The sequence below is a fragment of the Pelmatolapia mariae genome, linkage group LG5 (genome assembly GCF_036321145.2).
Source record: "Pelmatolapia mariae isolate MD_Pm_ZW linkage group LG5, Pm_UMD_F_2, whole genome shotgun sequence".
In the NCBI taxonomy this organism is placed as follows: domain Eukaryota; kingdom Metazoa; phylum Chordata; class Actinopteri; order Cichliformes; family Cichlidae; genus Pelmatolapia; species Pelmatolapia mariae.
Window position 1 is genome coordinate 8,991,581 of NC_086231.1, and position 22,717 is coordinate 9,014,297.

Sequence of the window (22,717 nt, forward strand, 5' to 3'; positions counted from 1 at the left end):
CACTGTAATCACCAGTTAAACTAACATGCATGTCTTTGGATGGTGAGAGTATTCAAACCCCAGACAGAAACCTGCTATTAAATATAATGCATTGGTTTATTTTTAATAAATATCAAAATTTCAGACAACTTCTCAGTGTGTCCCACATAAGCACACACTTTGCCCCACGTTTAGTTTGTGGGGATCTGATCAACCCAGTATAAGTAATATTGCCAAACTGGTGCTTTAAGTTACTGCAAAACATTTTTACTTTTACATATAGAGACAATATTTCACATCTTGATTGGCTCTAGTTTCCAAAGGTCAACAACATAGGATGTCACTTTTCTTAAGTTTGTTTTTTATTGAACGGGTGTCATCATGCAACCATCAGCTATGCTACAACTAAGGCTGAAAATTATAAGTCACTAAAAGGTCACAATTTATGAAGATTTTTGTGGACTAGGATAAAAACTACCACAAATAAAAATAAATGTAGCTACAATCAAGTCTGGACTGGAAGTCTCCTAATCTAGCATCAGGTAACATCAGTTACCATCACCATTTAAAGGCTACTGTAAAAAATAAACGGGGGGGGGGGGGGGAATTGTATTTCAGTAAAAATACTACTGCATTAGACTAAACTTTAACTTTCTTATAATTGGGGTTCACATTAGCAAGGAAGGTCACATTTTGGCTTTCAAATTGCTACCATAGGGGTATCTACTAAATATATCCGTTGAGTTTGAATCTCAGTGACCTTGGGTTCAAGGTCACAGGTCAGAGGTCAAGTTTTCCGAAAATCTTGTGAATGTGATAAATCAAGAATGATGTCACCTACGATTTTGAAAAAGATACCAAAGGAGTATCTTCTAAAAATCTCGGATGAGCTCAAATCTCAGTGACCTCACCCTCAAGGTCAGGCTGTCAAAGGTCAGGCTTTTTTGAAAATCTTGTAAATGTGATAACTTGAGAACGAATTGAGTACGAACTTTCAAACTGATACCATTGGCATATCTACTAGATTGAGGGGTGCCACTGGCCCCTGCCAGTATTTTTATTTTTATATTCTTTGGGTGTTTTTTCACTGTTGTATATACAAAATTCACAATATAAGGCCTGCACTATGAGCACATGGCACTTTAACTTGGACTATTTTGTTTACTTATCATAGACTGTACGATTTTATTTTTATTTGGGAATAACACAATACTATCTATCTATCTATCTATCTATCTATCTATCTATCTATCTATCTATCTATCTATCTATCTATCTATCTATCTATCCTTTCATATGCACTTCATACGTTAAAGAAAATATTAATTTTGTAGTTATTGGTAACAGCAGCTGAAAGAATCAGCACAAGAAACTAACATTTTTGATCTGAAATTCAACAAGAAAGTACGACAGTCATAACTCAACCTCCACCACAGCGTGCGTGCAGTCTCACCATGCGTCCTCCCTGCCTCTGATGCCCATCATTGGCTGCAAACAGGACCAACCTCCTTCATTTGCGCCACGCCTACTACTTATTGCGTCAGAAACAAATTGTATATGAACACTAAACCGGCTCATGTGCCTAAGAGCTGTTTTCATAATCGTGACAGCGGTACTACTCCAGCATCAAAAGACATTCATCCGGGAAAACTTTACCCATCTTCGAAGCTGTACATTAAAGCTGAAGGTCGTAAGTTACAAAAGAAGCAGGAGGCAAATAACGGGAGCGGATCTCCAGCCACAGCTTCCCCGGCTTTTTTCTTTTTATATCACAGAAAGACCTCTGAATAATTTCTTCATAGGAAAGAAAGCAAAAAGAACTGGACTGAAGTTTGAGGTCATTTCCGCGGAACAAAAACTTTTGGGGATGACTGATTTGTGAACGAAACCCACTGGGACACCCCCAGGAAGTTGTTCCATCGCATTCAGCTCCGACAAAAGAAAAGCCGAAACAAAGAAGAAGAAGAAGTAGAAGAGGAAAAAGAAGAAATAACTCCCTGCACTGCCATGGATCAAGGAAAGGTAATTACACTTCACTGGTTCACTCCTTGTCAAACCTGTTCGGTCTGTGTTAGCTTCGTTCAGTCTGTAAACGAGAGCTTCAGCGCTCACAGCGCGCCTCTCCTAAATGTGGCGTCAGCGAGGATACAGCTAATATTTACATTCTGGGGTGAACCCGGTGACCTGCTATATTGCTACAAGTCATCTTTTTACGTGCATTTTCATGTTTTTATTATTATTTGCGCACAACCTTAGTTATGGTTTATTATTTTATTACTATGATATTAATAAGGGGCTTTTAAGGGTTATCGCTCACTGTTGTGCGTGACGTCGCACTTGTGGTAGTCATCGCCATGTGGCATTTTGGGGCATTCAGGGTCCAGCCCAGTTTCTGTGACACTTTTGAGGCAACCTAAACAACCAAATAAATAATAATAATAATATAATAATAATCTCTTCCTCTCTCTGTATATATAACCACATACTTTAAAGCTCAAGTTGATGGCTACTTGTATATGTATATATGTGTGTGTGTGTGTGTGTGTTAGGGCCTAAAATATTTGTGCCAAGAGGTGTCATTTGAAATATGGTATTTTATCTGAATGAAACTTTTAAACTTTTGCAACTCCTTCACTTTGTCACTTTGTAAATGCGAAACAACATAAATGGAAGGTAAAGCTTAGGGTCTCATCATACTCTCCTTACACTCTGTTATTCTGTCTTTCTGTCCCAATAACTACAGAACAATGAAAATTATACACCTGTAAAAGAGCTGAAAAAAAAAATAAAATAAATCATGCTTCTGGTAATTTTCCTTTAGTGGAAGGTCAAAAGCTCCCCGGGCTGTGTCAGTTTTTGTATATGGAGGAAAAACCCCAATCCACGTAACACTATACTGCTAAATTTTCCAACAAAAACAAAGCAAAAAGCATTCCAAGTAAAGGCTTGGCAGTGTCTTACACCCCAGGAAACAACTTTGTTTTGCTACAAATATCAATATTAAGATATTGTTCCTGAACTTAAAGTCAAAGTTGATTAATATTTAATATAAAGTATTTCTTTAGGTACCTGCACAAAATGTGGATTATGATTCAGTATTTGATGCCATAATTTTAATAGGGGATTTTTTATGATTTAATTCTTCCTTGAAACAAGATGAGAGGCACTGCCATGTGTCAGCCTTCCATACATGTGTGCGGTTGTGATGCACTATTTGTCACTGCAGTCTGTAGCTTAGGGAGTCTATTCCTGTAAAAAGCCTACTTGAAATACATATATACCTGCAGACCAGCCTGCAGACCAGGACCACCCGACACAGGAACAGTTTCTTTCCCCTCGCCATCTCCCTTCTAAACAGTTGAACTGTCACACTGCTCCCACTGCCAGACTGCAACTGCACCTCATGTACATTCTGTATTTTATGTATATACGTTTAGATTAGTTATTTATAGTTGGTTTACACAGCTTTGTGTATGTATGTGTATGCATGTGTAATGTATATATAGACACGTGTGTGTGTGTGATTTACATTGCTGTGCTTGAGAGCCACCATCTACCGGAACCAAATTCCTTGTATTTGTCTGCACATATACTTGGCCAATAAACACGATTCTGATTCTGATTCTGATACACATACATGGACATTATACATTAAAACTTTTACAGCAGGAAAAGTGATAGCAAAATAATCTCAAAGCAAAAATAATTCATGTCAATATGCCATGTGTTTTAGGTCTTGAATCAATTTAGCTGTTGCTACTTGAGGCTATAATAATATTAATGATATTAATGTAATAAAAATAAAAATCGAACATGTAATATAAAGTCAAGCAACAAATCCTCATCTAAGGTAGTCCTGTGTAATCAACAATCCTGTCAGCTGAATATTACATATAATTTAAATATTATTATTCATGTATCCAGATGTGTGAATTTTTTTCTCTCACTAATTATCATGCTGTTGGACAGTTTCATCTTTTACAAACTGTCTAATTTTAAAAAGTGTCTCAAATAAATGTTATTGTGTAGATATCAATTCATTACTTTTTGGATAAAAAGGACCAAATATCCAAGTTTTGTTCTCAGACAGTCATATGATGATTTCAGACTTGCTCCATCATCAGTTCACTGATTAAAAACAAAAAACTAACAAGCACATTTTGGGTACTTTTGCTCAACTTGTCCAGATTGGTGACATAAGTGATGAACTCTAACTATTGTCAGTATCTACTAATTGCCTAATCAATTATCAGCTCATGTTTTTGGATTTCAGGCTGGTGATTAGACAATCTAAAGGTATCACTCAGTTTTCGTTATAGACTGTGATGCTCATTGTTCAGGAAGTAAGCCGGACTTATCTGCCGCCTGATAACCTTGTCTCTGTCCTCGTGTGGCTTTTTGGTCACCATTTGCATGCAACACAGTCAGGCACGTAGGCAAAGGACTTCAATCATCTTCCCCCTCCTACTTTCTCATTGATGTAAGCCCATTTAAACCCAGTGGAGCTGCACCAGGGCAGCTCAGTCTGACATGGTGGTCAGAAAATGTTTCCTTAGCTGTTTGTTTCATATCTTCATGCTTTTTTCACTGCTTGCTTTGTGCTATTGTGGCCTATCAGCTGGATGGGTTGCAGTTGACATGATGGGAAAAGTTCTCACTGTTCCCACTTTCCACTGTGACATGAACACATCAGATTTCCAGAGAGAGTGGGAGCTCACCAAGGGAATACACAGTTGCCAACTCCAGGATTGTGAAGCTTGGAGCTTTCTCCTCACAGGCACTGTTCACGTCATCTTTGCGATTTGTTACTTCCAGCACTGTAGTTGTGCACATGTGGGCTTATCGATAGCTCGTGCTCAGGATTTTCATGCCTGGCTTAGCATTGCGTTGGACTGTTTACAGAAATGACCAACTGTAGAAAGAGTTATAAGTACTAGGTGTGGTCCTGTTGATTTCGCACATTGGACTTTGCCCAGATTGTGAATTTGTGGTTTGTAGTTCCAACTTACACAACTTCATTTTATTTTATCTAATTTTTTTTAATCTTGATTCAATTTCACTCTTATCTTAAATCAAATTTTGGTTAAGCCGGCAACTAAAGCACATGAAATATGTTGGTTATCTGTATTTTTTTTCTTTTCCTGCCATCGGCATCATCTAGAGAGAAAAATCCTGAATGACAGGTTTGTTTGGGAACAAGTATACGGTTGCTCTGGTTTAAATGAGAGGCCCTTTAAAATGTCAAATTCCTGACAGCCTTAACATAACAGCAGGTATTTTGATTGGGAGTCCAGTGCCAAAAAACAGCCTCACATTGTACAGACTTAATTGCACCCGATTGATTCCTCTACGTCCTCAGCCTTTCAGGCAATTGCCAGTTCCTGCTGTCTTTAAGACAGTCCAGTAGATTAACTTTCATCTGCGTGACTACTTCTCTTCAGTATGTCTTATAATGTAACTGTCAGCCATGTATTAATGGGGCATAATGAGGCTTTACTGTAAAACTAGGGATTAAGAGATCCAGGGGGGTTTTAATTGAGATGAACAGGGAAGCAGGAGTTCATGTTTAATTCACTTTCATTAGTGCTCACTGTACTACATCATCCCCACCTCTGGTCACTCTGCAAATTACTGTTGAAATACAGTGTCCCTTTGGGTTTCTTTTGACATCATTTTTCCACTGGGATTAGCTCTATTTAACAAATCAGATCTGACCAAGGGCATTACTTTTATGTCTGACCTTTAATGTCTGGTCTCACTTCTGACTGTCCAGCAGAAACAGCACAAACTGTCTGTTGTATTCATTTATTTATGCGGGTTAAAAAGATATATGACTAAAGTATGCAGTATTTACTGCCCAGGAATACACTTTTATTTCTTTGTCTAAGAATTATATCATTAATACCCATCCAGCATCAATATTCGTGTATTTATTGTAATTACTATTCTACCTATTTGCTTCTGGATATATTATTCCTTCTTTTAAATATACTGATACTGACAATAATGCTTCGTCTTTGGAACATGTGAACAGTTATTTAAACTTTGACTCGTGTCTCCTGGTGTTTATTTAGCATTTAACAGCTGACATCCAAATTAAGATGATATAGTAAATAAAGGACCACATACACATTATTAGTGTACAGGAAAAACACTTTTTGTTTCAATGGTGAGACTAACATTCCCAAGCATAGAGCACAACTATAAATACATTTTATCTGATCTCACTTGAGCTTGGCAGAAATTTCATTGGTACTGGTAGATAAGGCATTAACGGACACTCTTGAAATGTTGTTTACTTTAAGTGTATACAGCATTTAGAGGTTAAAGATTTCTTTAACGATGACAGTAAAGGGTCACAGGACAAACATGTAGGTGACTAATATCTCACATGACAACAACTATAACAGAAACAACAACAGTAGAGTATACTCCATATTAGGATCTACTAAGCTAAACTGTCATTATTGCAGTATTTATGTCATGTGTTATTAATTGCATAACATGCATAGAATGAAACTACTTTGGAGTTTACATACCATAATAAATACAGTGCACGCATCTATGTCTGCTATAGTGTCTGGGCTGTGAGGTCCAGATTATAATGTCAAGGGTGTATTTTTACTTTTTCTCCTTATAAGAAGCATGGAATTTATTTGGAAACAGTGCTCACAGAGCATGATGTGCTGTTTCAGTCAGGTGACTTTAGGAGGAGGGCACATATTGGGTTCCCTACAGCAGTGTAAGCTGAGACTGCAGCGGTGACCTGGAGTGGTGGAGGGACGTGATGGTAGGTGTGTAAACCACACCATGACTCTAGCACGCACTGACGAGAGAGAAACCTCTTGGAGTGTGGCTGTGATGAGTTACAGATTCAGCAGTGTCCAAAATACCTTATTGAGTTTTGGCAGGGAGTAAAATGTTACAACTGCCTAGATGGATTTTTTCCGATGGCCCCGTTTTTAAAAAATGCTCAGGGCTTCAGGCTTCTGTTGGGGTTTTTTTTTAAGTGAAATTATCTCCTCATATTCGGCACACACATACCTGCTTCTGAAGAAATTCTGTCTGATTTGAGTTTACACTTCTGCTGTGCTACAGATAAAAGGGAAATGTACTTTTAGTTCAGTATCTTGTAACTAGGTCAATAAGTAAAGATGCACTATTTAAAAAATAGTGTGATATATTTATAAATTATAAATAATTGCTTCTGCAGAATGCATATTTTGATCACTAACTTTCTTGTATCTGGAAAAGGTCTACTTCTTTAGCACTATATAGAACTGGTTAGTATTATTTTTATAGTTGCTGCAGCTACAATAGCTGTAAACTGTTACTTTTGGTGTTGGTTGTCTGCACCTCGTTGCTTCAGTGGTCTTTGCAGCAGTGTTAGATTTCCTGTTGACACTATTTTGTGGCCAAACCCCAGATTTTCTTTAAATATTTATTTTATCACAACGCCCTGCGGTTTCAAAGTTTTACGTCACCCTCATGTCAGCTGGTTTTGTTTATCAGAGCTCAAGTTTCCTTTTCCTCATTTGACTTTTTGTGTTTAAGCAGATTAGATGCTTAACTGAACAAAGAGACACTATATTGTTAAAAAAAATAGTTGTAGGAAGTGAGGATTCAATGTCATGATTCATGTCTGTTGAATTTCAACTTTTTACAAGGTTCTGGATGTTGTTGTTGTTGTTGTGTGGTTGCATAGATCCTAATTTGGGGAACAAATCATTATGTCTTTTAGACGTTTATACAGTGAAACTGTCTAAAGGTTTTCTAGGGGTTAAGAAAAGGAGCAGCATGGTTGAATGGGAGCTGCTAATGTGCTAATATTTGCTCAAATCCACATCTTGTGCTTTTCCATTTCAGCAGGTTGTTTTAATAATTCTTTAAGAGCTCTGATGTCTGTCTGTTTACACTCAGGAAGAGCAGCAAGCTAAGGGCTGCAAAGCAACCAGGCTACCATAAACAGCATTAAGTGTTTACCACAGCCATGACTCAGCAGGTTTTTCCTCACTGCACATGCATTTGGCTGCTTTACTTTGTCCATGCAAAGAGGGAACATTTGCATGTACCTAGAGCATATTTAAAGGTGTGGGAGGAGGAAAGTAATGATACTTTGACCCCAGGATCCATGTTTTGTGTTTTCTTTGTAAGATTCTTTCTTTTTATACCTTTGAAAGTTAAAAAAAAAAAAAAAGATTTCCAAGCATTTAATGGCATACTTATAAACTCAAAACTTTTTCATCTATATCTGAAAAGTGTGTGTTAAGTTCTGTCTGTCTTCTGTTACTGTCACAGACACAGTATTATCTTTTCTACATTTTCTTTTACAGTTCTTTGGAATTGCTTTTGAATATTCGTGGTAGCACCGCCCCAGAGTGTGAATTCCTGTAATTAGAGCCGACTGTTAAACGCTGTGGTATGCAGTGTGTGGTGACCAGCACTTGTCATGCCTTTCTGAGCCGTAAACAAACATAAAAAGTCTATTTATAAATGTAAACACAGGTGAAAGCTGGCTTACATATTTTGAGAGAAAGAGAGAGATGATTTTAAGTTGGAGAGCTGAAGCAAGAGCAGAGGAGCCATCACCACTGAGGTTTTAAACATAGAGTAGAGTTGTTTTGGGTGTGACTTCATTGTTTCCTCTTTGAGAAAGTCATCCATTATACTGCTCTTCTCATTCCTATGTGCAAGTAATCTCACCTATAAGAGGTTTAACTGAAACTTGCATGAGTCGTTTTGGGCTAAGCCAATTAATCCGTTTTATTGAACAAATACCTACTTTTTAATTTCCAGCATAATAAAAGGATGAGTATATGTTTGGATAAAAATGGTTGGCTTGCACAGAAACACCTATAAGCTGAAGGTAAAGATGTTACAGAGAGGTTTTCAATTTCACTTGGACACATGCTGCTCTCCCTTCTTTTTTGTTGCAGCTCTACATTTTTTTGCAGATAATTGCAGCTGTTCCCAAAAGGGGACATAAACAAACTCAAAGCATGACTTTCCCCAAGGGGGCAGTCAAGATTTAGCTGTTTATAGTAAAAAAACAGCTGGTAGGTCACTGAATTGCCTCTTGTCTTTTTTGTAGCTGAAACTGAGAGACATCAGTCGTGATTGGTCTGCTCATTTGCCCACAGTGTTGAAAAGAGTGTGTATATCTGTGTTTACACACACATATATGAACCTAGTGACCCTCCCTAGACATGCTCCCGAGAAGAGCTGCTATTGGCTCAGAGGCGTAGGCTGGTCTGTAAATGACTTCAGCCAAGCCCTCATTTTTTTTCTTTTCTTCTTTGGTTTGAGCAGAGCTTAAGTTACTGCCTCTCAAAACACACACAGACTTTTTTTCTTCTTCCTGCTCTGGAGGAGGAGCTTCAGCCCTCATAAAAAACAGTTTTAGATGTAACCAAGCTGCCTACAACACAAAGAATACCTGTGTTTAAATACCTGCGGCATTGCAGAGCTGATTACAGGCACAGTCCTTTCAAATCCTTTGTTTTGTTTTGAATGTTTTGTTTTTTTAAAAAGAAACCTGTTGGGCTGGGTTTTTTTCTTTTTTTTTTAATGTTCTTCTTTGGAAAATTTTGTGAAATTAGGCTGGAATAACTACTGAAAGCTTCTTTTACCAAACTGTTTTGATTTTATGACCCACAAAGATGCAAAAAAGAGAGCTCATAGTGGATTTACATTCATCAAGTAATCACAAACTTCTGCAACTCCATTTGTCAATTTGATAAACATTACTATATCGAAAGATTTAATTCAGGAGAACAATTCTGTGCTTTTCAAGCCAAGTGCCTTTGCATAAGTGACAGTTAAAGATTCTCAATCTTATACTCAATCTTGGTGCCATCTTTCTCTTCATCCCCCTTTTAAACCAACTTTTCTCTGATCGTGTTGCATGCTCAGTCATCCAAGCAAGGAAATTCCAGGAAGTCAATTCGGTTGATCTGGATGTTGCGCTTTCAGAGGAAGAAACATTTCGTAACTCATCAGTCACTTGGATGAGTGAGTAAACATTTCTTCCTGTCAAACACAACGTCTAGATGAACAGAATCAACTTTCTAGGAAACAATATCGACTTCGTGGCAGGATTTGATCACCTAAGTTGTAAGCAGATTATCTCTGGTCACCTGCTGTTTAAACCTAAACTTTTTGCAAGTGGAAAGAGAAGAACGACTTTAAGGAAGGGGATTATTAATCAGAGAGGAGATTTCTTTTTAAAAGTTCATATTTAATAATATTTATAATCTGAGTAGCTGTATCCAGGTAAGATTATGAGATAAATATGGTCTCATTTAAACAGTGATTCATGCAAAGGTATTCTAGTAGAGTGTAAGAATAATATATGAATGAGCAGACAGGCAGGCCATGTGAGGTTACACATATACCAACCAAGACAAATACAAGGCTTCAGCAGGCTGAAGTTAAATGAAATTGGGCAGCTATAATCTGGAAAAAAAAAAAAACCCAACAACATAGGCTTATCAGAAGAATCTCAGTTCTGAGGCATTTGGTTCAACAACACAAATCAATGGAACCAATCAGCCTTGTGTTTGCAGTCCAGGTGACTGATGGCGTAATCATGAGGAAATCTTTTCTTGGCAACTCTTGGGCCACTAAATACCATTCATTCACCTTTGAATGCCACAGCCTATCTGAGTGTTGTTGGTTATGTGCTTTCCTTTTTGGCCATAATTGACAGTCTTCTGATGGCCACCACCAGAGTGATAAAAATAGAAGTAATCTGAAATTGTAGTCACGAACACCACGATTGATTTTCAGTCGCCAGATCGGAATGTTGTAGAACATCACTGAGATGTGGACAATGGCACATTATTATGGCTTCCTCATAAAAATTCTTGGTAAGAGCAATGTGAAATGTATTTCAAATTTTCTACCTGATTAGCTTTGTAAATTCGCTAGCCGTAAAATTAGGAACAAATTTCATTCTGCACTGCTCCATATTAGACAAGGTGATTTTTCACCTCCTTTTTACCTCATGTTTGTTCATTTTACGAGCTTGACTTCTTGGACTTAAATGGCCATTGGAAACTTTTTCTGCTGGTGTTTCAAGGTGGAGTTGAGATTATTAAAAAAATGTAATAGCTAAGCAAAGGAGAGATCCTTGATTTGTGTCTACTCTTAATCAGTTCAGTGGGTTTGAATATAAAAATACTTAAAACTAAAACTAGGTTTCTTCAGGATACTCAGGTTAAAACAATGGCACTTTGAGGTGACATCTACTCTCATAAAGGTCAGATCCTTTGTTGCCTAAATACAAGGAAGGTATCTGTTATGAATCACTGTACTAAAGGATTTAGCACGAATCACGCGGGGTAGGAAAAAAAAAACATTAATCATCAACAAGATGACTGGTTTTAAGGAAATGAAGGATTGGAATAGTAAGCAACACCTTGATTTAATCGAAGTTTAATCTTGAGTATGTGAAGGCTTTTGAGATAAATAAGAAAATGCAATGTTAAGGTATACACATAACCGACGTTTTCAGAAAACTAGCACTCAGAGGTGGTCATATGCACAGTTAGCTGAAGCAGAAATGATAAAAGGGGTCGGTGTTGGTGGACAGTAGCTCGAGGCGTTTGCTTCCTTGTCTGCGAACTGGAAACTGAGAGCGACATACCATGCACTGGTTTGTTAACTTCTTGGTATTCCTCTAATCTACTGGGCTCTGGTGAGATCAAGCTAAAAATGAACTCTGTAATAACAGGAATAAGAGCACAGACAATAACATCAGTAGACCTGAGTCTGACCTGGACGTTTTTCACTAGGCAGCTTTACTCATAAATCTGGAAAGCTTTGCAAAGGACAAACCTGTGACCCCCCTCAGACCTAAAAATGTTTGTATGATCCATTATTCATCTCAGTCTGTTAATAATGTCTTCAACAGACATAGTTACAGCTCAAAGGTGGATTTCTCTCTCTCTTTTCTCTGTTTGTCTGTTTGGAATAAACATCTTTTATGCTCCATATTCACAGTTTTATGTACTGTAGCAGTATATTAAGTGTCTTTAAAATATTTCAGGAAATTTTAACAGTGTGTTCAGTACATCAGGGTGGAAAAAGTAATTGTCATCAATTCCATTCTTGGTCAGTAAACTGAGATCTGTGGGATTTTCTGGGCAAGTAATGCTGTGCCAGCTCATGGACACAAATGTTTTTTAATCGCTTGGTAAAATGTGATTAACTGGTCAGACTGGTCTCTTTACTGACAATATTTTCTCTGTTCTCTTTCAGCAAATAACGTTCCCATTGTTGATGAGTGTTGGAACTGCGGTGATTGGCTCCCTGCAGTTTGGCTACAACACAGGTGTTATCAACGCCCCTCAGAAGGTGAGCTATAAACTGTTTTATTACAAAAAGCTAACGGAGAGTGAGGCATGAACGAGAGGCTGTTGTCATAAAGGTTCAAATTGAAAGTTTTTGGTTTCAACGGGTGTTCGTTCAGTGTTTATTGTCATATCAGACGAAGGAACACAAAGTACAGCCTTCAGAATAACCATAAAATAACCAGGGTTTCCAAAAAACCTGAAGAGATCCAGAATCTCCGGGTCTGCAAAAATCAATCAAGCTAATCAAGTGCTTTCCAACTATCCAACTTTGTTCCACAGTTGGCTGTTAATTCACTCGCTGCCTTGAAGAACATCGCAGAAAAGGGAGGGTGTAGGTTAAGAGGTGAGGTAATAATAGCTGAATTTAGGCCTAATGGGTCCAAGGACATCTGGATCAACAGAGAGCAGCAGAGAGTGTCTATGCCCAAACATGGACCTCTTCTGACCAGAAGCCAGCTGGGAAATGCTTGAGAATGAAATTTAGAAATGAAATTTAGGAGGCAGACAGTGACTTATCCCCGTAACAAAAAGAAGATCACAAAAAAAATGTTCCCAAGCCCCCCAGAAGACTAAGTCAGACAGTCGATTTATTAACAGGAAGGTACACCAAAGACATTCATTTCCTAAGGAATGCCCGTGTCGCATTGCGTGTGAGTAACTACTGTCAGCTCAGTTTGCGTTGGTCTGAACACACCCTATGGCTACTCAAACTACTCTCTGCAGGTAATAGGTGTGTCTCCAGACAGGCTAGAGCTCCACTCCTTTTATGCTATCTTTGACCCACACAGAGGTACTAGGAAGGAGGCCCAGACAGACCCTCCTAAACTGAGCTGTTCTCTGTTATGCTCAACCTTGATATGAAGGACCCTTTTCAATTAGAGAAGCTTTGAGTCCACTAAATTCCTTTAATATTAATAAAAGTGTGGCATGAAATAAAACTAAGAGTCTGATTAAAAGATATTAGGTTATCATGATAGTAATGTGGTCTAAAATATGTAAAAGAAAAATAATTAAAGCGCATAAACTATAAAATGTGTTAAATCGTCACAACTAAGAAGCTGAGTGAAGGATTTTAGCAGAAAAATTGCCCGAGTTCACCTTCTGTTGATTGACTCAGACGCAAGCTTGTCCTTATTTGCTAAAAAGTGATCTAGACCTGCACACAGTCTTGTGTTATTTTCAAGAATAAAATATCACAAATTGTTGCTAATGGTGTTCAAATCTTCAACAACACGTGTTCATCGTCATATAATCACCTACAGCGTGTCTTGTGAGTGGCACAGGGAGGGGCTGTGGTGGTAATTATTACATACTGGGCTAGTGTGAACCTGTCCCCTTGATTTCCCTTCCCAAAAAACCAGCCAAGTTCTTAAGCTTACAGACACATGGAAGCACATGTCTGAGCAATGGCAATAGTAAAGACTAATTATGACCTCTGAGGCTACAATTTCACAAAAAAGTTGTGGTTTTTTTATAGTAGCAGAACCTAAGATTATCTCCACCACCTCTTTCTTCAGTTCATATGTGTGATAAAGGCTGCAGTAATGCTGCTACTGCCTGTGACGCAAGCCTTGTACTGTGTTGGAGTGTCTCTGATTAGATACGCCTTTTCAAGGGCCTTGTTCGGGCTGTCCTGTGCTCCTGCCATTGAATGTTTGCCTGATCAACACTTGGCTCATTGGATGTATTGCAGGAGGGGGGGGGCTCTACGTTTAAGAGCTTCACTTTTCATTAAACATTTCTCCTTTTGAAACAATATAACTATGTAGTCCACATCTATTTTAGTGCTTTTTAATTAGAAAGGTCTTAAAACAAGAGAAACTATATTATTGTTGCCTTTTTCAGTATTTTTATCCTGTGCATGCTGAATACAGTGCTTACCTTGACAGCCTGGTCCCCAGCCAGTTTCATCACCAAGGCTGAAGGCCGGTCAGCATGAATAGACGGTTTTCACAATGTGTACTTTAAGCCAGCTGGTGGTTTGGATTGTGTAACCTATTGAGATTAGAGAACAAAAACCAATTATGTAACTTTTCAAGGGCCACCTTGTAATTTGTCGCTAACAAGTTAAAGTTAGTGAGAGTTTTAAAGTAACCATTAAAAGATGGCAGTGGAAAAAAAATGTATAAGACATTGTTTGTAGAGTTGAAAACACTGTTTCATCACTTGAACCTGGAGTTTGCTTTTAGTTTTGCAGAGCTCTTTCTTTGGTTTTTCAGATCAAACTGTTAATACAGGCAGTGACGAAGCTTCAAAAACCCACAGAAAAACTACACGGTCCAGCACAAATTTCAAAACAAAGTTAGTTGACAAGTAGTTTGAGCATTTAGGAGCCTAATGAGCCAGATGCTTTCCTTTAGGAGTTGGTAGAGACCAAAACGGGAGCCTTGCAACTTAATTTAAGATTCACCTGAGCCCAGGATGTGCCTTTCACTCTTCAGCTCATACCTAGTTCATACCAGTTTACCTCTGGTTTTTATTTCTGTTCCACAGGTTTTGCGTTTTAGTGTCTGTAGCTTTAAAAGCAGATAGACTGACCACGCCCCCTATTAGGGGACAGTACCTTCCCTGATGGTGTCATGGTGTCCTATTTCATGGACCAGTGAAATAGGAGAGCTAATAAAGCTGGTAATACAAACACAACCGTGCTTGAAACAGAACTGGAATACAACGTTTCAGAGTAACACGGAATTTTAAAAAAGGGGAAAAATAAAATGGCAAACTGCAGTTTATTAAGATATTCGTTTATTAATCCAAGGATAAAGGAAAAAAAGTTATACTGTGTTGGTCTTTGACTTGCGAATGTAATGAAAAAACCAAAAAGAGATGACTTTGCATAGTACATCTCCTTGACAGTGAATAAGGCCTTACCTTAAAATGTCTTACTACCAAATGAGAGATTGTGTTGCTCGTAATTCTGAATGCATAAGTAAACAACTGTGTGCAACCAGCTTCATATGAACTTAAAAGCTGATGGAGTTCATGTGTAAATACATACTTTTCTCCTTTCTCCTTTGCTCTTTTCCATCAGCTTTGCTAAACTCCAGCACCTAAGTAACGTACTTATTTATGTTCGATCTCTGCTTGCATAAACTCTGTGAACGTGTTCTTCTAAATAAAGCAGGTTTTAAAGGGCAGACGTGATGGGATGAAGGTCAGGTGGACAGTACAGTATATGATAGCATACATACTTATCACCAACAAGGTCTTGTGAGTGTAAGTTGATAGTGGATGTGACCCAGACTCTGTGTTAACAGTGTCAGAGTGTCATTTAATATGATCCCTCCACTACAGAAAAGCGCTTGACTGCTGCATCCTAGATGCATGAAGGAGCGTTTCCGCCGGTCCTTCCTCCCTGCAGCTGTCAGACTGTACAATCAGAACTGCTCCCAACAAACACAGATGTCTACATCAGCGCTGTAACAACTTCTACTGTTATAACTTGCACATTACTTTTCTCACTAACTTATTGGAAGTTACATGTCTACTTTTTAATGCACAGGTACAATAAACAATCTGCACTTTTCTAATTATTCTAAATATTCTTAACTATTTAAACATCTTTCAGTATCCTGCTCCGTTTGCACACTATGTGTACGCTAATTTAAACAACTGTACAGTACTCTGCTCTGGTAACTATTGTCCATGATGTAAATATGTAAAAATTGTGCTTCTGTTCTGTGTCCTGCTCTGTTTGTATATGTGTGTTTTTGCTGCTGATACAACCAAATTTCCCCTTGTGGGACAATTAAAGGATTATTCTATTCTATTCTATTCTTGACAAGCCAAAGCCTCCTATTCATAACTGCTTTATAAGGACATCTCAGAGTTTTTTTTTTTTGTTTTTTTTTTCCACATGCTGTCACTGAGCTCTAGTACATCACGATCTCCAGGACTAGATTAACTGCAGAGTGCCTCAAAAAACATGCTGCACGAGCTCATAGGCACATGATCCAGAAGATCCAGACTTAGATTTTGGTTGCAGTAGAACTATACTGGTGAAGTCATTTACGGGGCGTTGTGGGCTGGGTAGTGACCTTTTTAAATCATGCCAGAGGTGTCAGCGTGACACACAGAAACAGAAGCAGGCATTGCTATTTAAGCACCGTCACCCGCACTCCTGGGTGTGTTTGTCAACAAAGTTGTCTGGGATGTGGTGACACAGTGAAGGGAGGGGACGTGAAACCTGACACCCGTGTCTGATAAACTTCCTGGTGGCCAGGAAATGCTGGTGATTATACAGTGCTGCCATCAGCTGGCTGTAAAGTGGCATTTCAGCTATGTGGCAGGGTTCAGAAGAGGAAAATCTAAAGCTTGTGATCTGATGCAGACATGTTTATTTAACTGGAATGATCACATTACAACTATGACAACAGTGGGACTTGTGGATGTGTTTAATGATTCTGTGTGATAAATTTTGATCCTATAGTCCTTGGAAACAAAAGTAACAATGAAATGTGTCTTTCTTAGATTATTGAGAACTTCATCAATGAAACGTGGTATCATCGTTACAATGAGCCCATTTCCGAAAGCTCCCTGACAGCTGTGTGGTCCATCGCTGTTTCTGTCTTCTCTGTCGGTGGCATTTTTGGTTCGTTCTCAGTTGGACTCTTTGTTAACCGCTTGGGAAGGTAAACAACACACTGAATCACTGCTAGTATTAAACAGCATGTTAGTGCTCTGCTGAGAGCCTGCCTGCATTTAATTTGTCTAAATTGTATCTTGTTCTTTGATGTCTACAGGAGGAACTCTATGCTCATGGCCAATATTCTGGCTTTTATTTCGGCCGTTCTGATGGGTTTTTCAAAGATGGCAAAGTCGTGGGAAATGCTCATCATTGGCCGTTTTGTGGTTGGGCTGTACTGTGGCCTCTCCACGGGTTTCGTGCCCATGTATGTGGGTGAAATTTCCCCAACAGCCCTACGAGGAGCCCTGGGCACGCTACACCAGCTGGGCATTGTCATTGGAATCCTTATTGCACAGGTTGGTGAATATGTAGTTTTGGCATTCGTTGTCTTGTCATATATGTCTTATCCTGTGATAAACTCTTTCTACTGGTGGTTGCTAGGAGCTGTGCAGGTGGTTCATTAGTGTCTGTGTGGGTTTTAGATATTTGGATTGGAAGTGATCATGGGCAACGACAACTTGTGGCCTCTCCTCCTGGGTTTCCTCTTCATCCCCGCTGTGATACAGTGCGTCCTGCTGCCTCTCTGCCCAGAGAGCCCCCGATTCCTGCTCATCAACAAGAATGAAGAGAACAAGGCCAAATCCGGTGAGCACATACATACAAGTCATACAAGCCAGCATATGTGTAAACATAAGTTCATTTTAAATCATCTGTTGTTTTTTTCTTACATTTTTCAGTGCTGAAGAAGCTCCGGGGCACCACAGATGTGAGTGCTGACATGCAGGAAATGAAGGAGGAGAGCCGTCAGATGATGAGGGAGAAGAAGGTGACCATCCTGGAGCTTTTCCGCTCGCCCCTCTACCGTCAGCCCCTCCTCATTGCTGTCATGCTGCAGCTCTCTCAGCAGCTGTCTGGTATTAACGCTGTAAGTTTCAAGACCAACATGTCATTCACATTATTCCCTCTAAAGACTGCCACTGAAATTGTGAAGTTGATATCAGGAGATGATATCCTGAACCAACCTACATGTCAACTTGTTTGTTTTTAGGTTTTTTACTACTCCACTAGTATCTTTGAGAAAGCTGGAGTTGAGCAGCCCGTTTATGCCACCATTGGAGCCGGTGTGGTTAATACAGCTTTCACTGTGGTGTCGGTAAGTACAGCAGTACACAAAATAGCATTACAGGTGTCAAAAACATCAGATTGTGTTCTACCAAAGCACAATTCAAAAATTATTCTGGTTCCTTGTAATCAGATTTGTGATACAAAGCATGTTTACCTTTCTCCTCATTTCTTTGTGTTTGTAGCTGTTTGTCGTAGAACGAGCAGGACGCAGGTCTTTGCACCTACTGGGGCTGCTGGGAATGGCTGGATCCGCCATCCTCATGACTATTGCTATGGCTCTGCTGGTAGGTGTATTCCTGACAAAGGCACACTTCAGTGTCACCAGATTTATGACTTTGACGTGCAACTTTCAAAAACTTTCCTCTTGTATTTTTGCAGGAGCAACTCAAATGGATGTCTTATGTAAGCATTGTAGCCATTTTTGCCTTTGTGGCGTTCTTTGAGATCGGGCCGGGTCCCATTCCCTGGTTCATCGTGGCAGAGTTGTTCTCGCAGGGACCCAGGCCTTCAGCCATTGCTGTCGCTGGTTTTTCCAACTGGACTGCCAACTTTATAGTGGGAATGGGCTTCCAGTATGTTGCGGTGAGTAAAAGTACATAACTATCACAAAAACATAGGCTCTTGCATTTGTTACTGACTTAATTTATTGGACCGGTTGTGTCAAATAGTAAAGCTGAACTAGGTTCTTCTTTATGATGACTTCCTCATTTTATACCAAGAGTCTGTCACTGTAAATGAAACACATACTTTGTAGCCAGATTTGAGATATGAGTTGAGCAAAACATTTCATTTGTTCTACAGACAGGCACAGTTAAACCCAACATTTAGCTTTGTGGTTATTAGGATTTTTATGCTTGAAATCTGTTTGTAGACTTATATAACTGTATGTAATTATACATGTATATTGTATATTGAGGTAGGATCAAATGTTTACCTTTAAGTCTGTTTGTACCAACTCTTTCTTTGTTTCGTTATTGTTAAAGTGTATTTTGTTGTTATTGTAGTCAATCAATCAGTGCTTATGTATGATACTGAGTTCAAGATACAAAACAGAATTGTGAAAGATGAATTGCTTCCAAGTACAAAGAAATAAGTTGATCAATCTAATATCTTTTGTTTTGCTTCTTGTGTCTCTTCGCAGAACGCGTGCGGTCCCTACGTCTTTGTCATCTTCACTGTGCTACTGGTCATATTCTTTATCTTCACTTACTTCAAAGTGCCAGAGACCAAGGGCCGGACATTTGATGATATTGCGGCCGGCTTCCGTCAGACTGCTGCCATGGCAGAGAAGCACACACCGGAGGAGCTCAACAGCCTGGGAGCTGATTCGCAGCTCTGAGCGTCTGGGACTGAACTTTCTAACAAACTCTTTCTCAGATCAACAGCAAACGAGAAGAGTCTGCTGACTAGAAGTAGACGGATACACTGATAGAATATTCTTCACACTGTCACCACATTTCAGGTGTCATCGCCACCAAACAGAACAGACCTGTGTGATTCGCTCTGCCCGGACGTCTTCTGCTGCTCTTTTCATGTCACACATAGAAACGAGAACTCGATGGGCACCGTGTCGCCTGGCAGAAAATATACAGAGGAGAGATTAGGATGGTGGGGAAGGTTTTAATATTTTTAAAGATATTTTTACAGAAGGAAAAGCCGAGTCTGCAATCAACTGGCCTCTTTTAACATCTTTTTTTTCCCTCACTAAATATTTTACTGATATGTGCTGTTCTGTTCTGTTCTGTCACCTGTTACAGTGATTTTTTTGCGACTATCTGGTTAAAGAGTGCTGTAGCTTAAGATCACTGTGCAACAAATGTATTTTTTTAAATGATCATACTGTATTGCTGTGTTACTGTACACTCTGGCACTGTTGATGCTGCACAACTTGACTATGTCACTCCACCAGATGGGGCACTGCCCTTAGAAAAAGGTCCCAATACTCTTCTGAAAAGTAATAAGTTATTTATGTATCTTTTACAGAGAAAGTTACTGCATACAAAAACTGTGATATTTGGGTGTGAGATGATGAGAATGTTAATTTTTGCTTGATGAAATTTAGATTAGCAACAACACTTCACAAATTATACATATTTGTAACTACTACTCTTTTTACTCTTTGTTGGTAGAAAACTATAGAACATAGTATTTTTTTGTACAATATTTTTGCTCATGAGGCAATGATATCTAGATAAATATGCAAAAAGAACCAAAATCCAAAATTTATTCTCCATTCCTGTATTTTTTTTTTTACACCATTCCTATTTCAGAGTTCAAATGAAGAAATTGGAAATAGGGAACAGTATCTACACAGATCACTACCAGAGAGCTAAACTTGGCAGTAATGTTGAATACATAAATCATCCATCCATGACATAAGTGCCCACTCGCAATCAGCAGCCACAAAACCAAAAGTCTTCCCCACAAAACGTGTCCGTTTAAGTGCCTGTCTAATACAACCCTCAGTCTTTCAGCCTTATTACTTTGGTACGGCTTAAGGTTAGACTAACCTGATCCAGACAGAAAGCTTCTTCTCTCTCGGTGTAGGATCTTCTCTCTCTGTATCTTTGTGGTGAGATTACCTCCTGAGCTAACATAGTCTGGTGAATTGGCTTCAGAGCCGTCATGCATTCTCGTGTTACATGCTGTTATTCAGTGACAAACAAACGTTTTTTCATAAAAACAAAAAGAAAGAAAAAGAAAAAATGTGGACTAAAATGAATGTCAGCCTTTTGGAGATCTTTTGTTGTTCTAAAACTGCTTTCATCTTTCTTGGGTCAAACATTCAGAACAACTATATTATGGTCTGTGTTTCTGCAAGGTCTGTATTTTTGCTTTTATTTCTGAATTCTGCAGTATTGAGTAGCTCAAACTCTCTTTTGGTCATCTATTTTACTTAACTTACCTGTGCAGCTTAGGTAAATAGCCAAGTTGCTGTCAATTACTGCTGTATCATATGTTTAAATGCATAATTAGAGGAAAATTACCCGTTAGCAGCACTTTATTATTCACATTTATATTATACACCTGATTTTATATCTATATATGTCAGGCATAATGAGATTCTTTCAACATATTTCTGACAGGGTGGAGTCTTTGTTACGAAAAACAGACTGAAGTACTGCTGATGGACTGCTTAATGTTATGTGAATGGAAAGAATTGCTGTTGTACCATTTGTTTATATTCATTACAGTTTTTGTGTACTCACCTAGAAAACTTGTGTGTAAATATGATAATATTCATTGGTAGATGAGAACACTGATCCAACTCAAACACAGTAGTCAAAATCCTTAAAATCATTCCATAAATCGTTGTCAGTTGTTGTATATAGTAGCTCTTTAAAGCACAAATTTGCCTTTTCATTCGCATAGAAAGCATTCACTTTATTCACTGTGTGCCTTTGTGTTGCTTTCACACATCTTCAGCAATAAAATCATGTAAAGGCACCAGCAGATGCACTTCCCCACGCAAACAGATGCCTATTGCAAGTATAAAAACTGTATTTTATGTACATAGTCACATATCTGCTTGGGCATTGAATTTTTTTATGTGGCCTTTCAAAAATCTTGTGGCTCAGGTTGGTGGACTGAAAACATGGGATGTTGTAAATATCACTCAGTTAACCTTCACTCACTCCTACTGTCTGAAATCTTTACCTTTTAGAAGACCTTTTGATAGTTAAATTATTAGTACTGTAGTGATGTACATTGTTTTGCACCTAGATATCTTTTACTGTATCTGTATCATTTTGATTTGTTGCCTGAATATACTGTTGTGGCCTCATGATACTATCATACTTTTCCAGAATTTACATGTTAGGATTGTTTTCAGTAGTGTTTGCGTTTTAGAGCACAGAGCATATTGTAACATTTGTAATAGTGAAAATGTGTGTGTATGGGGTTGGAATGCTACTTTTGCTGGAGAAATATAAATTGCGGTGGTTGGTGCAGTGAGCAGTTTAATGGATGAAATAGTGTTGGCTTAATAAAAGAAATCACAAGTATTAATCTGAAGTTTTTTGGCTCAGTTTTTAGCTCTTTTTTGACTTTTCCAGGCAGCAACCTCAGTGGCTGTAAAATAAGGCAGAGCTACCAAAAACTGGAGTTCCTCTAGTGGCCACTTGAGGCTTGTTCAATCCAACTTTACCCAAACCCTGCCCCTTGGTTACACAGGAAAGTTACTTGTTTGTTGGCCTGAGTCTCCTCGCTTCTCTCTACAGTGAGGTCAATGAAAAGGATATGAGCTGTTGCTAAGTGCCATGGCTAACCTCAAAATGGATGCAATTGCATTTGTGATTACCTGCGACATGCCTGACTTCACTCATTTCTTCTAGCCATCTGTAAAGAGCGAGAGAACCACTTCATCATTTAGTGCCTTTCAGAGACATCTCTTATTTCACCTTTATCGGATATAGTTTCTCTCCAGAGCTGCAGTCACACACCCACAAACATTAAAATGTGATAACTATCCATCATCTTTGACCTTTAACATTTAAACTGTCAGCAAAAAGAACTTGAGAACAAATAATGCATTTTGAAATCCTGCTTTGTTCCTGTGATTTTTTTCTACAATTCTCAAGGTCACTCAGAGTCAAATACAGACTAATGAGATACAGGAGAGGCCCTGGAA

The 22,717-nt window shown here is 38.6% G+C and overlaps 1 protein-coding gene across 1 annotated transcript; it reads left to right on the top strand.

Moving 5' to 3' along the window:
- The first annotated feature begins 1,545 nt into the window (after positions 1-1,545).
- slc2a1b (solute carrier family 2 member 1b) lies at positions 1,546-22,095 on the top strand. Its single transcript, XM_063473551.1, has 10 exons — positions 1,546-2,001; positions 12,241-12,336; positions 16,806-16,966; positions 17,078-17,318; positions 17,445-17,607; positions 17,700-17,887; positions 18,011-18,115; positions 18,270-18,371; positions 18,466-18,669; positions 19,229-22,095. Exons 1-10 carry the CDS (start codon positions 1,987-1,989, stop codon positions 19,424-19,426), a joined length of 1,473 nt encoding a protein of 490 aa, XP_063329621.1. The 5' UTR covers positions 1,546-1,986; the 3' UTR covers positions 19,427-22,095.
- The last annotated feature ends 622 nt before the right edge of the window (positions 22,096-22,717 follow it).

Bases quoted from the DNA above. Each gene is read 5' to 3' on its own strand.
- slc2a1b (XM_063473551.1), top strand. The intron at 17,319-17,444 runs GTTGGTGAATAT...TGTGGGTTTTAG, and splicing joins TTGGAATCCTTATTGCACAG to ATATTTGGATTGGAAGTGAT. The intron at 18,670-19,228 runs GTGAGTAAAAGT...GTCTCTTCGCAG, and splicing joins TGGGCTTCCAGTATGTTGCG to AACGCGTGCGGTCCCTACGT.